Raw genomic sequence first — 16465 nt, forward strand, 5'->3', positions numbered from 1 at the left:
TTCCTAGTGCTGACCTGCTATGGCACTAAAATCGTCCTCCAGTGGCTGAAGGAGGGAAAGCTGGTGATCAACAAGATCTCCCAAAAATACGGTGTTCACTTACATCAGCTACAACTTGCCATTTAATCCCACCAATATTTACCAAAGTAAAAACACACATATACTTCGAAACATACTTCAAACCTAGGAATACTGCCTGCTGTGCCTAGGGGGTACCATCTAAAAGAATAAAAGGTGAAGTAAGATTCAGAGGGCCGTGACGAAATAGAAAGAAATTTGTTTAATCCTAGGATGCATGGCGGGGGTCTTTGAGGCCTTTCATAAATTTTATTACTCTCTTAAAAGTGTTAAAATATTATGAAATTGCACCAAACTTCATGTAATCTTCTAAAATATATCTAAGAACATGTTGTATGATCATTTAAGGAGATACATTAAGATAAACTGTTTAAAATTAATGCTTGTTAATTCTACACATATAATGCACAACAGGGGCCTATCAGGCCTGTCCTGCTTTATTCATTATACAGCCATACAATTTTATGTTTTACTGTAATATGTGAATGTTGCACTTCTGACATTTGTATCCTAGTGGCATTGTTGCAACATTTTAATTTTATAACCATTTTCGAATTTAACATTGGCAGGGTAAGGTGCTGTTCTCAGTGCTGTGAAATGCAAGTATGTTCGCTCCCGAACCCATCGGGCCGGGGTTCGATTCCCCCCTTGAGACGAGTTGCCTGTGTGAGGTTTTTCGGGGGTTTTCCCTCACTCCTATGGATGAATATCAGGTAACTTTATCAGGCGTATGGAACTCCACTCATTCTCGCCACTTCCTCCCCCCCCCCTCATCATCCTTCCTTATCATTCCGCTTGTCTTTCTTGGCCTTCAGATCACGCCTGCGGCGGTCCTTCGATACTCCTGACGCTCTCGGCCAGCCTTCATGGATATCTCAAAGAACGGTATTTGGTGACCCAGCAAAGGAACCCACTCCCCTGCCGATGGGAGGGGTGGCCTACACCTCAGACCGTTGGCCAGACGGGACGGATGGCGTACACTTCAGACCGTTTGAGGGGGGGAATGTGGTGGAGGCTGTTGTGGTGGAATGGAACACGGACTTAGAGGGACAACGGGACTGGTTGTTAGGGTGTTAGGGCTTAGGTCAGTTCGGCATTGGTGCGGTCGTTGGGCTGCAACTCATTCCAGGGGCGCACAATAGGCCTCAGTTCGCGGTGTATAGGGATGTTCCCCTCCCAGCCTCATAGAGAGAAAAAAATAGAAATCATACAAATGTTTATTCTTACTTCTATTTACACACTTATTTCTAAACTTAGAAAGTTTTATTCTTTTGTATAGAGTATGGCATCAACTAGTGTTTCTCACTAGAAATCCAACGAATATGAAACAGCTTTTTAACTTTCACATAACCCGTGATGCCTATAGCCGCAACAATGTTTTTAAGTTTTGCAGCTCTATGTGGTTTACTGAAAATTTTATGAGGTTCATCTAGCAAGCATTCAAAGTTATGAACAGCACTGACGTCACTAAAAACTTGTTCAGAGACAAGGTCCATCCAATCAGCCATACAATGTACACTAATCAGGTGTGGAGATATGTTTCTTCTAATTCTAGCTGCAACACCTTTTTTTACCAGTAAACACTGCCACTCCATCTGAACCAAATCCTACAAGCTTTTCTTTAAGCATTTCCACACTTATGCCGTCTTCTGAGAAAGCTTGGATAATTTTTTTCTTCAAGGGACTTTGCATCAGCATTTTCCATGGTACTAGTTTATAGAAACAGCAGCATGCGTTATCTTGTTCATTCACATACGTAACATATAAAATCAAGTGTTTTTCAGAAAAGCTATCGGTCGACTCATCCACAGAAATGGAAAAAAGTCAGTCAATTTAAAAAAATTAACCAATTTTAAAAGTAATTGTTCAGCAATAAAATTAGTCATTGTTCCTGCGGTCTTATCTGTATGAAGATGTGTTCCCATATCTACGCCATCCGCAATTTGTAGCTGTATCAGTTCTGGATGGTCACGAAAACTCCACTCTCTCTCTTTTTGCGGCCACATAAAGTGATCATAACACCTTGACATTTGCATCCAATTTTTCCTTTTGATATTTTAAGTATAGCTCACTGCCTTTTACTGTACACGTTTCTAGGATCTCCTTTCTGCATATTTTTTCCTGCTGCACACTATCTGAATGAATAACACTTTTTTTCATGTTTATATATGGCGTCAAGGATCTTTTTCTTATTCTTCTTTGCTATACCGTCTCCTGAGTAGCTGAAGTTCTAATTGTTTTGCACACTTGTTGAGAATGTTTAACGCAAGCACTGCACATCACTAGTCCGTCTTTTTCGTTAGCAAATATTAACACCATGGTCGATTTTTCTGCCACGACGTTGAAAAGTTATTTCCTAACACACTGTCACTCTTTGATGACGTAGGTTCACCTTCGTCACAGCTGAAAACTTTATTTCTATCTTCATTAAAAGATAAATACTCAACCTCCGACATGGCTTCATCACTTCTAGTCATTTTATTTTTGTTTTCCCGCACATTTTCACTTATCGAATCTACTGACGGTATATTAGTATTAACATTATCACGTTTAAAGAACTGGGTAATTAATCCACTTTTTGTACATTTCATTGCGTTTGCTCGTCTGTTTCAATAGACAGACTGACTACAATCATTTACAGTTTCTTTCACTGCTCATTCCAGCCCAGGCGCTATCCTTTGTAAGCGACACAGAAATGCTTTTCACTGTTGACCACCTTCCTAGCAGATGTTTTGTAATAAATTACAATCCACAGCCACAGGACGGTGTCATTATAAGTCAAAGCCTTCCGTTTAACATTGTCGTCGTCTCAAAGCCTTCCCTTTCTTTGACAGTGCCTGGGTTCGATTACCTGGGGCTAGTATATAACATTACCAGAGCAAAGCGAATTCAATATTTCCAATCGATTGTTGCTGATATTTTAATTGATATTCATAAAGTTAATGCATTATTTTTATTCATTTAATGAAGAATTATTCTTGAAATGAAAATATTTTTAGTAGAGTATGTTTCGCTGTTTGTCTCGTTGTAATAAACAGCCTCCCCCCCACTGATATTTTAGTGGGGGGAAATTCTTGGGATAAAATCACTGCTGGGGGAAATCCTACCCATCCCCCCCGGGATATTTTAGTGGGGGGAAATTCTTGGGATAAAATCACTGGTGGGGGAAAGCCTACCCATCCCCCCGGGATATTTTAGTGGGGGGAAATTCTTGGATAAAATCACTGGTGGGGGAAAGCCTACCCATCCCCCCCGGGATATTTTAGTGGGGGGAAATTCTTGGGATAAAATCACTGGTGGGGGAAAGCCTACCCATCCATCCCTCGGGATTTCGCACCCTGTCGTAAATAAAGATAATTTCGGTCATTTCACTGTTTGTGTATGGTTCCCCCATTCTGTTATGTTATGCAATTCAGTAAAGTAAAAATAACATTAATCCCAAGCACAATACTCAACATCATGGATCAACAAAACAACACCATAACTACAACTGTCGATATTTACAATTTTCAAAATAGTATATCTTGTAAACTACTTTCATTAGAAACCTGCAAAAAAAAAAAAAAACTATTGATATTCTAATTTAATCTAGTTTTATTTTGTTGATGTCAACGGGCAGTGTTCCATTTGAAAAATGTAACTTAAAAAAAAAAATACTTTCTAATAATTTAAAAGGCCTGCGTATGGGCTACAATTATGAGCCCTTTGTTACACTCCAATTCTGTAAAAACAGCACATTAATAGCACCTTCCATTTCAGAAACATTTGCTGTGCAAGTTTTAGGTGCTTCACCCTCTATTTAGTAGTTCAGTCCGCTGTATTCCAGGGGTCTCGGAGCAACTTCTGTATTAGCGGTTCACCTCCTCACTCGCTGTGCCGTGTTCACTATCCATCTGTAGCTAATTCGTGCGTGCCATTATCACTTATATCTCTAGGATAAAAAGCATCCCCATAACTCTTCTCCTATCTAGATCAAGTGTTCGAACTTACTTGCATTAGTATGCATTTCACACACATTTTCAAAAATTAAAAGCAGAAATAAAGAGAAACATCAATGTCCACAGATAAACTATTAATAAATATAACGTCAAACACAACTGCTCGGGCTGCTCTCATAAGCTACGTTCACTCCCTGGTAGCTCTCTTGTATCGTATTAAGTTCATGCTCCTCAGCCCGACCTCTGAAGCTCTGAGTCATAATTAATAATATTACTAGTATTGACAGATATTCAAACGTCATCCCATATTTTCTGTGCTTCTGTGCGTGATGTTAGAACACAATATTATTATTAATGTGAGAAAATATCCAACAAGAAATCCATCTCAATCTTCTTGCCTTGCTCATCTTCAGAAAAACTTGTATGGACATTGCAACATAATGACAAGTGCAGAAATGCATATTGGTTAATGTGCACTTCAGTGACAGGATTTCTCACTGTGATCACTTCTCAATATTGCTGGTGAACATTACCCATATATACAGCATTAGATTGCCCTTTGCCCGTGAGCATACATACCTGTTTTTTTTTTTAAATCACCGATTGAAATTAATTTCCAGATATCGTATATGAATAGTCTCTCGCATATCCATGAATATTTCAGTATTTCGGATTGGAAAAAACATTTCTGACAGAATTCGCATTTTAATGGCACCAACACAATATGAATCTGTGTGTAGATCAACACACATCAGGAGCATGAAGAATATTTGCAAGAAACGTTGCATTTCAAAGCATTTTTTTAACGTTAGCGAACGTACGTTATTCACAAGTATCAATGATGGGAATAAATTTCGATACTTTTTCGCAAGTATACGCACAACATCTAGCCTGCGTGCTTCAACACGTGACTCTTAAGATCTGCCAACTGGGAACAAGACTGGCCACAGATACCACATTTGAAAGGACTCTCACCGCACTGTGTTTGACGATGTACTCTGAGATCATCTTTTCGTGAGAAACACTTTCCACAATCATTGCATTTGAAAGTCTTCTGAGCAGCGTACAACCGCAAGTGATTTCTGAGTAAACGAGACTGAGAGAAGTCTTTCCCACACGTTTCACATTTAAAAGGCATGTCGCCAGTGTGGGTACGATAATGCGTCTTGAGAGAACTTGGCCATGAAAAAGTCTTCCCACAGTTATCGCACTTGAATGGCTTCTCAACAGAGTGAATTCGAGAATGTATTTTGAAAGCACCCGATTTTGAAAAACATTTCTCACAAACCTCGCATTTGAATGGCTTCTCAACAGTGTGCGTTCGTCTATGTGCTACTAACTTTTGTGAGCTGAAATAAGATTCCCCACAGACATCGCACTTATGCATCCTACCGCCTTTATGTTTGCGCATATGGATTTGGCGACTTTCAGCGTCTGGAAACAATTTCCCACAGATATTGCACTTCAGTGAACATTCTTCAGAGTGTTTCCGGAACTGCGATTCGTCGTAAATCTGAGTAACAAATGAACTTGCTGATGCACGACTTTCAGGTCTGGTGGGCTTCTGCAGCAGGGTTTCATTCCCGTCGCTGTAATTAAGAGATTACATCAGTAATAATTATTAATCTCTATGGTACGAGTGCGGAATGCTGTGACGCTTTCTTAGGGAGTTTGCTTCATACTGTATCAAAATACTTAATATTTGTTAATTATTCTATGTTGGAGATGCACCAAATATGCTAATTGTAGGGCTCACAGTATTGAACAAACAGATGACGGGCAGGAGAGATTGAGAACAGCATTATAATAATGGTCATAGCCTACGTGATCGTAGAGGTACAGGGAAAAAGCTGACATCTGGTGGCAGAATCATCACAATGCGATACAGAGGTCTTGTGAGAATCATGTAGTAAATGCAATTGTAACAATGAAAATTATACGACAGTGCAACAAAGGTGAAATAAATATTTATGTAAGTAAATTAATTTAGTTTAGTTGGGAAGTTAATGCGAACTGACAATGCGATTTTTAATTTACTGACTTCAATTAGGTAAATCCAAGCTAGTCTCTGAACTGAAGCTTTTTCTGTGTATTGTTTTCATAAAAATGATTTGAAGTGTATGTTCTGTGCTATGTTAATTTATTATTTTTAAATATTATATCTTGAAGTCGGTTATAGGAATAACTTCCCATGACACAGACCATCCAAAAAATTTATGCTAAACTTAGAATTTATTATTTTGAGGAACATCGTTTGACTTATGACAAGGCATCAAATAAAAATTATATCATATATATAATGTAAAATTAATACAGAAACAGGAAATAGGTTTATCATGGTGTATTCATATCTTGGTAGGCCTGGAGTACAGAAAGTAAATGTAATGTAAAGTTTCATTTTCCATACTGGTTTGGTGTTGAAAACAAGTAAAATTCGATATAGCATTACCATTACAATAGAAATTTAATATTTGTCATTAAACTATTCAGTGAAATTAAATACTAGATAAGGTGAAGTCATCTGCTTTGAGATTACTGGGATGGATCATGATTTTCTTTGCACTTCAGTCCGGTCAGTGGTGGTTGAAAATACATTCCGACCAGCATTTGTCCCCAGAATTGTCTCGGTACTTAACACTAGAAGGGCAACTGGTCATTTTGATCCATATTGATATATAATCTATCGATTAATATTGGAGGAGAAAAATTCGTTCCGGAGCCAGGGATCGAACCCGAGTCCTTGGTTCTACGTACCAAGCTACGCCGAAGTCCAACCTACAGCACCGATCGAACTCCCTCCTCCAGTGTTTTCCCCTTGTAGCCTGACTCCAAGTTGACATTTTATTAAGTCAACTGCCATCATACAAGGAGCGCACTTAGTTGAGTGATTTGATGGCCGGGATTCCACAGTTATATGCACAGTAATCTGTACAGAAATATGCACTGTTGCTAGAATGATTTTGTAAAGATTATTATTTTATTGGTTCTACAGAATATATCTGTTATGGTAACAATTAATATTGGACGAGAAAAATTCGCTCCGGGGCCAAGGAAAAACACTGGAGGAGGGGAGTTCGACCCGGTGCTGGGGTTGTACTTCGGCATAGCTCAATGGTGAGAGCGCTCGGTATGTAGAACAAACGACCCAGGTTTCCCGGCACCAGAGCGAATTTTGACTGGTCTGCATTCCCTTATTTTCATGCAGCAGCCAACTACGAATATTCTATTTTACGAAAGTGACATACGACGTACGTGGTGTCATTATACAGCACATTACCCGGTTTCTGACGCAGCTTCTTGGGTCGGAGAAATGATGCGTGGCACCATTCATATGATTGGCGCTTAAGTTCTTGCTCGTAAGAGCGCGCCCATGTTTCGTCAAATGCGATGATCCTGTCCAGGAACGCGCGACCTTCCCGTCTGTAACGTGCCAAACGATCACCGGCGAGGGCGAATCTGTGCCATTTCTCAACGTCTGTAAGGTGGTGCGGTACCCACCAGGATGCAATTTTTCGGTAGCCAAGGACATTGTGCAACACATTCAACACGGTAGTGTGGGTTGTTCCTACCCCTGGAAGTCCACCTCCTGTCGACCTCCACCTGTTCCTGTACGAAAAGCTGCAACCAACGTACCACAGTCCACACGGCAATGCCTCATTCCCGCACACTTCACGTAGTCCAGTGTGACACTCCCTGGCGTTTTTCCCACGGGCCACTTCGATCTTTACCCAGGTACGTTGTTCTAACTTGGAAAACATCCCATTTCAGGCGGTGTGATTTGACAACCTGCATTCAACACACGCCACTCCTATCACTGCAGCACCTACACTAGCGCCGCCACCCGAGTTGTATAGCTCCACCCACTCTCTACATGTTTGCCAACAGCAGCTCGAACAAAACTTCCTGTGCGGGGATAAAACAGTGTTGCCACTTATTTGTCTCCAGCCCTTGTAAAGTCGTGTTGTACTAGTAACTTTAAGCTGTGTGATGACATCTGCTCTTTAAATACTATTTTCTTTTATTTGGTTATTTAACGACGCTGTATCACTAATAGATTATTTAGCATCGATGGTATTGATGATAACGAGATGGTATTTGGAGAGACGAGGCCAAGGATTCGCCATAGATTACCTGACATTCGCTTTACGGTTGGAGATATCGGAAAAACCCAACCAGGTAATCAGCCCAAGCGGGAATCCAACCCGCACCCGAGCGGGACCCCGGATCGGCAGGCCTTAGCCCACTGAGCTACGCCACTAGCTGTTTATGTACTTCTATGGCCAGTTTAACAAGTTTAAAATAGGCCTATCATTCTCGGGAGGAATCTGGGATCCAGTTTTTAAAATACGAGTATGACAAGACTCATTATTCTTTCGTTAAAGAAATAAAAGAGATTTTGTTTTACTGCTGGTACGAACCATAAATTGAGTCTTTAGATTTATTGCAACACATTTTCTTAATGATTTAACAGCTACGCCGGCTATGCATACAATCACATTTTCACAATATTCAGTCACTGAGAAAGAGGGAATTGCAATCAATGTGTGCAGTTGAAAGTTCTGAAGAGTCACATCGCCTCTGAATCTCAAAACACTGAGGATTATTATACAGTGTGTCAGGTGTTTGGAAAATACCACTGGGTATATAGGTATTATTTAGCGGACATCCCTCTCTTTGTAATATAATTTAAATAAATTATTTACGTATATAAAATAAATTAAGTAAAAATATTCCATGTATTCAGTCATAGGAAATAGAAATAAACTAATAAGTCTATTTATGAGCAATATTTTTTTTATTGGGTTATTTTACGACGCTGTATCAACATCTAGGTTATTTAGCGTCTGAATGAAATGAAGGTGATAATGCCGGTGAAATGAGTGCGGGGTCCAGCACCGAAAGTTACCCAGCATTTGCTCGTATTGGGTTGAGGGAAAACCCCGGAAAAAACCTCAACCAGGTAACTTGCCCCGACCGGGATTCGAACCCGGGCCACCTGGTTTCGCGGCCAGACGCGCTGACCATTACTCCACAGGTGTGGACATGAGCAATATAAGGCGTTTATATTTAAAGCAATGGTTAGTTATAGTATCTGTATTTACTTCTATTATCTTATATTATACGTTAGAAAATACGTAAATAAGTTTAGTTATATTACGGTGAAGAGGGATGTCCGCTAAGAAGAGATCTATATATCCAATGGTATTTTCTAAACTCCGAATGCTTTATACAAATAATCATTCGTGCTCCCCAAACATGGCGTCGCGAGAGGTTTCAAATTGTACACGAGATCAGCGCCAACTGTGTGTCTAGATATGTAACTACAACGTCTTTGGTTTAAACAGACCGATGGATGGACGTTAAATTTTGTACGAAACCTAAAAATTGATGTCAAAGATACTTAGAATTATACAGAAATACCTAAATTTTGCGGCATACCTAATGACTTTAATATGCCGAATACGATGTAGCACCGCTACCTAGGTACCTATTAAGGGCACTGAAGCAGTGTTGCCAATGGCATTCTCATATACCCACCATGAAACAACGCACAAGTCCCTAAATTGCTATCAATGTAAAATGAAATTATTTTGTCGCTATAATTAATTAAAAAATTGTAATATCAGCCATACAAATTTCACCAATTTCACCCGCTAAACTAACAGGAAAAGACACCTGTTCTGAAGGCAAATGGCTGATTTGGTAACATTGTGTGTTTGGGCTCTTAAGGAAAGCGATAGAAGCAATAATTATAAATAAATAAGTAAAGAAAGAATGCGCACAAATGTGCATACGTTACTGGCTAGTCTTCAACGCTACAAGCGACATATATGAGAGAACGAGATTTCTAATTCCACTACAGTGTAAATGCAGGATAGAAATAGAAATATTGCTATGAGATAGTGTACAGCTAGTTATATCGACAAAAAACTTTATAAATTATGACAGGGTCTTTTCTCCTAGATCAATTGATCTAAGCTTTTCTATAGAGGATTTCAGATTAACAGAAACGCATTGGTTTCATAGACGTTGCCCAGTACACTAGACGTTATTTCGTAGGTGGGCTTTTCTATGGCAATTGGTAATTTCGCGGAGTATGCCCAATGTTTCTTCTTATCCTGGAAACCTCTATACCGATTTTCTGGCTAACACAGCGACAAAAATTATAGACAAGGAATACAGGTATGGTGTGGGGATTTTATCTTTCAAATTCTTTAAAAACACAGTTGCACAATAATCCACTCGCATTCCTACCATGTATTTATCATCGAGGCATTAGTTCCATCCATCCCGGTTCCACTGGCTGATTGATCTCACGACGTATCTGTGAAGGGTGTGCAGCTTACTACACTGATAGTGAGAAGTGTACAATACGTCCAATCAAGGTTTGCACAACCTACCTACTCACCACATAATACTTCGCACATTTATACGATTGCTGGAGTCATCTGCAGGGACCTGGCAAAATGTATTTAAGGAGTTATATACGGCATATAAATGCTTTAAGAAAAGAAAACTTCCATACCTTCTGAGGAATCAAATCTCAATACCAATAAAGAAACAGCCAAATGATGTTCTTTTTATTTTTTTACATAATTTCCTAATAATACTATTAGATTCTAAATAAAGTAATGTAGATATAAACCACATTCGATATCTTGTATTAAGTAGCATATGTGTGAATGTACCTTAGGCTGTATCGAAAAATTTAAATTACGAATTTAAAGAACATGGAGTGCGGAAAAGTTTCAATATATCTAACAATTACGCACAAAACAATTACCTCTACATTAAATTCGCATCGAGTTGCAAAGCCTTCCAAGCTTTATAAAACTTACTAAAAACTTGAAAAAATTACATTCTGTAATCCTGAATATTAAGAACGTTCAGATGTTATGAATGTGTATTATGTGTAGACAGAGGAAGCAAGTGAAGATCAGGGTGGTTATCACTTCTGCTTTCCATCACAGATTATCTTCTTTCTGTTCGTCAGTTTCCATTGAGGCTTTGCTTGTAGTGCATTGTATGTCTGTTTTGAGTGACGCGTACTGTTTTTAATGGCGAAATACATACCAGTACAAACAAGAAATAAAACATATTAAGGTGGAGGATATTTTTGGCACCCCAAAAGAATTGGATAACAGAAACTCCTGAGTCTCTCTTCACTCACACAGAATTAGGAAGTAAAGAACCTCCAGTGCGTACAATTGCAGATAAAGTAGTGAGTAAATGGAAACACGCTTTGATCCCTGTCATTTCCATGAGAACAATAAGAGAATGATATTAAATTATCATAATAAAGTGAAGAATTTATTAAAAGAGGAAAAATCAGAAAATCTGAGGACTCTAAACTGGATTGTATGAGACGTAACAGCTTAAGACTATTTGATATTGCCATACGCAGATCTGTGACAAGATGAAATTGAAGATATTGTTCTCACCTCTCAGTGAAGACATCATCTTCTTCAATCGATATTTCACGACTATTTTCCTCTTCTACTTTAATCACGTCATCTGTTTCTTCCTAAACACAAAACAAATTAAGAAGAAGAGTATTTCCAGGTACATTTAAGACCACTTCACTGTTGGAGAAATAATACAGTACATGTTACACAAATCATCACAGCATGCATATGGCTGCACAGACTAGCACTTTGCATTCTTGTTACAAAGGCATGCAGGAATCATTGGCAGTAGCAGCAGTAGTATTATACAGTAGCGTGTCAGCACCAATGCCTATTATACTTTACACGATGTTAAAACAAAACAGCTGTGCAGACCTTGGAAGGCCATTCGATTCATTTCACTTATTGAATGTCATGTAGCTTTGAGTTCAAAACAACTAAAGACTTCAAAGAATAAGGTGTTCATCAACCCTGTATCAGGTATGAGTGTGGAAACATTTTTAAAAAACTTACAAACATTTTCCATTTGCCCTTCTAAGCTTGTAATTTTATTGTTCATATTACAGTTCTAATCCCCTGGTAGAGTGGCAGAGAAGGCCTGACGGCCTTATCTCTACAAGGTTAAATAAATAAATACTACTAATACTAAATACTTTAAGATATCTACACACTGCACTGATAACTGAAACATGTGAATAGTCAAATTCATTTATTACGACAGCTAGACGAAAAATGTGATTAGTATGATGCAATGAACTGATTTTCACTCTGGCTAGTGACTGAAGAACAGTACAATTCCTCTTATCCGGTACCAAAGAGACCAGGCTAGTTCCAGATACGAGATTTTGCCGGATAATAGAATAAATACTGGTATATGCAGAAAGTTCGTATTTCATGGTGCCAAATGATGAAACTGCAGCCATATGAAGCTTATTTCTCTATCACTTGCTTATAACTGAATAAACACAAAAACTGTTTGGATTATCTTTATTAAAGTAGTAATGCACTAAATTTAGGTTCGAATATTCACTGAAATAGAAAGTTCGTGCGAACTTCATTATGTGGCAAAACTGATGGCACAGATTGTGACAATGTGGCAGATTTAAACTGTCTGTCTGGCCGAATGTGCCGCTGTTTTAGTATTGCCGGTTATTTGTGAGCCAGTTCCAAGGGATTACCTTGTTTTAACACAGGACATTAACAGGGAAAGAATAAATTGAAATGCTCCCATCAGTATTTCTATATTGTTTACATTTTTTATATATGATGTATTCTTGTAAACATCTCCAATAGTTTTGAGACTTTCGTTCTTACAATAAAAACATTTAGCTTCATGTGAGTTAGTCAAGAATACTAATACATTTCAGAATGGAAATATGCAAAGCATGAAATTTGAAGGCTGTTCATATCACCAACAGAGCACCAGTGTAAGGATCTTAATGCACAACACTGTCTCAGTTTAGGAGTACGCCTAATATATTCCAACACTGCTACTCATTATCAAACAACTTTACGCTCATATATTTTTTCACATAAATTCCATTTAATATGATACTAATAAAAAACTGTGTGTATTTCATTACACTGATGTTATGAAACAGGGAGTGGTAGTTTATGTGCGTATAAAGGGAAGACACATACCAAAGGAAGTAGATGTTTACAACATAAAATGTCGCTTACAAACTCATGATCTAAAATCAGAAAAATGAAAAAGGCATACTATTGATCTGCAAGAGTAAGAAATGGTGCATTGTTTAGAAGATCTGTAGACTGGACTTATCCCACTGCACATATAATGAATCTAAGTCCCAGTATGTCAAGCCTCATTGCATATTACACAAGTGACACGAAATTATGTTACAGGAAGTAAACTGTTCAACAAACTGATTTTATATCAAAGACATGGAATGGAAGGTTTAACCATGCACCTTAATTTGTTAAGGTAGATGATCTATGCAGATGTTGTTTGTGCCAAAGAGTTCAGTTTGAAGCAAGTTGACAACACAACTATCATTAAACTTCACTCACCTCATTCTCGTGCTTCACCACTGGAAATGTAATGGACTCCGCTGTGTCTTCAGTTTTAATTTCTGATTTCAGAGTGCAGCTGGGGTTTGTACTCTGCAGCGCTGTCGACTGTGGGATTGAAAAATTATAGTCCTGCAGAATAAACAGATACAGTCAATTCGTAATCAATTATAAACTCAATTCTTTTGCTAAATTAGATTCAAGTAGGTAGCATTTAAGTCCTAGTCGTCTTTAATTATTAGTACCTCAACCTTCACCAACTACGTGTATAACCTAGTTCCAAAACTTCCACTATTTAAGTGTTTTACATTTTCAGGAAACTTATTATAAAATTTAGGTCTAAGAAACAAATTCATATTATGGGTCTTATTTCATTTAAAATAAGTCACATTTAATTTTGATCTTGACCCGGTATTATAATGATGTATATCACATCTTAAATCAAAATATATTGAGGAATCAACTGAGATATCCAACAGTCTTTTCAATTAATATTAGAAATATTTTGTATTCTGAAGGACTACAATTTGAAATATTTCAGAAAAGGGACAACTCCATTCTCTTGTATATTTTCATCTACATAAAATCAAAATTATTGCTTTCCGCTTAATTGTAGCAGTATGAATGTATTTCCCATGTCAAATCAATCAAAGAGTTCTGAATACAAATCTGTTGCGAAGAAGCGCCATCAGCCAAAGCATATTACCACATAGGCATAACAAACGAAAAGTGTGACTTGTAAGGAAATACGTTCATATCCTAAATTCATTGCCATACAATATCTGGCCTTGTAGATTTCAGCACAGCGACATATGAATGCATGACAGAAAGCAGACAATAAGGCCAATTTGTACTTCTAGACTTACCGCATATGAAAGATGGTCCTTCTTCAGATCCTCTGCTGACTCTACAGCCAGTGGGTCTGCCCCGGGTTCTGTCTTAATCTCATCCATTACTGCAGAACCAGAAAATTGTGTTTGTAGGCCAACTTTGTGAGCGAGCTGTTAGAAATAATAAAGGCGATTTGAAATGCTGTACGGCAAAACATATGAGGCACAAATATTGCCAAGGTTGTGAACTTCTTCTGCTGTATGTTGTACCGGGTGCGTCAAAAACAGCTGACGGTGTTTGCAATGCAATACAAATCACACCCGCTGAATGTTGCTGCTATAGTGGGTGTCCTTGTGTTGGAATGTTGGTCCACTGAACATCGCATCGCTGCCTATCAAAACAGAGTCCGTGGGTTTGATCACGTCATGCACCTAGTCAATAAAGAATGCCAAACCACCAGGACGTCCTCGTACATCTGCAGATGTGCAACGGGTGCGTCGTAGCCTAGCCAGTCAACTCAGGCACATGCTGTCGCTCTTCGCTTGCTGACAGAAGTGTTCGTCGAATACTGCACTTTCATCCCTACAAAATTCAACTAACAGATGAAATTACAGAGCCAGACAAGGTGAGTCGACTGAAATTCTTCAACAATCCAGACATTGATCATGTCCACTCTGTGGCTACGTCAACAAGAAGAATTACCGATCGTGGGCTACCAACAATCCTCAGGAAATCCCGCTGCACACTGAAAAGGTGACAGTCTGGTGCGGAATTTGTTCGAATGGCATCACTGGGCCTTATTTCTTCGAGGATGAGGAAGGAGCAACAGTCACTATCAACTCTGAGCGTTACATCAACATGCTAGAAACGCTTCTTCCGAATTTCGTCTGTGGTCATCGTGAGTGGTGGTTCCAGTCAGATGGAGCGACTGCTCACACAGCTAGGATCTCCACGGCCATTCTTAGAAGACTGTTTCCAGGGTGGCTAATTGGCCCCCACATCTCCTGATCTCAGAGTTCCTCACTTCTTCCTCTGGGGCTACCTCAAGGGTAAGGTGTTCGAAACACATACTCCTAGCCGCAGTCAATTGAAAGAGAGTGTATCCAGAGCATTCCACATGAGATTATTCAACATGCAATGACGTCGGTGACATCTCGGCTCCAGGAATGTATTCAAAGGAATGGAGGTCACTTGCCAGGTGTGATATTTAAGACAAAGTGTTAACTAGTCAAACTTCAGAAGAAATGTATTGAATGCACGCAATAAAACACATATTTGCACTTCCTATTACATTTTTTTTTTCATTTCCAAAACGATCAGGTGTTTTAGACGCACCCTGTATATTATGTATCAATATTCATTGATAAAGCCCCTTTTCACATTAATCAGTAATCGCTAAACTTTATGTTAACAAACTCTCAGATTAAACATTTGCAAATTTATATCTAATAGATTTCTTACCTCAGAAATAAAAAAGTGTAAATAATATAATATTAAACAGTGAAAAGTAAATCATTCTTCCTCTGTCCATATAAGTCTAGGTAAAATTACGTTCCAGTCACACTTTACATAATATAATATATTTCTCTAAATTCGGAAACGACAAGTGAATCTTGTCAACATAAGACCACTGTGTTACTCACTATGCCTACTACAAACAGTTGATGTGCATGAATCCAAGTATTCATAAACGTTACAGATATATGCTATTGTTGTCAGTGTAGATGGCATAACTTATCCTTTCGAACATCTTAGATGGAGAAGTATCCAGTAAATAACCTAACTGCCACGGTAGGCTAATATTATGATTTTCATCATAACAGGTCTAACAACTTCAGCACACAACATGGAAGGAAAGAAAACTTCAGTAGGAGTAGCTATCATTCATGATTCTTGTGGCAATTGCACTGGGAAAAATGTAAATTTCGTATTTCATCCAAACAGTGCCTCATGAATTTAATGAAGACCATCCAGTACATTCATCATAGAGTACTTTCGAATAGCTGTCAAGATTTATGTGTGGTAACTAACCCCACGTGGGATTTATGTATGGTAGTTCGTTAATCGCTTCAGTCAGTACAATGATTTTGTTTCTTTTTGTTTTTTCGTTTTTAAAACTTAAAAATAGTGCACCCCAAGTTTTATTTTGTCTAAAAGTGAGTTTATCTTAAGTTTATTCACTAA

General features: G+C 38.4%; 1 protein-coding gene across 5 annotated transcripts in view; it reads right to left on the minus strand.

Annotated features, from left to right (window-relative positions):
• Positions 1-13582, minus strand: part of LOC138695738 (zinc finger protein ZFP2-like) — a 43942-nt gene extending 30360 nt beyond the window's left edge. For 2 of the 5 annotated variants that reach the window (XM_069819882.1, XM_069819881.1), the window contains exons 1-2: positions 13451-13582; positions 11459-11541 (exon numbers count right to left, since the gene is read on the minus strand). In XM_069819882.1, coding sequence (XP_069675983.1) covers positions 11459-11477 — 19 coding nt within the window. In that variant the 5' untranslated portion in view covers positions 11478-11541; positions 13451-13582. Of the gene's footprint in view, positions 1-103; positions 4903-11458; positions 11542-13450 lie in introns of those variants that run through there. The other 3 variants (XM_069819885.1, XM_069819883.1, XM_069819884.1) reach the window with 2 other exon arrangements.
• Between the last annotated feature and the right edge of the window lie 2883 nt (positions 13583-16465).

The sequence above is a fragment of the Periplaneta americana genome, chromosome 3 (genome assembly GCF_040183065.1).
Source record: "Periplaneta americana isolate PAMFEO1 chromosome 3, P.americana_PAMFEO1_priV1, whole genome shotgun sequence".
Lineage (NCBI taxonomy): Eukaryota > Metazoa > Arthropoda > Insecta > Blattodea > Blattidae > Periplaneta > Periplaneta americana.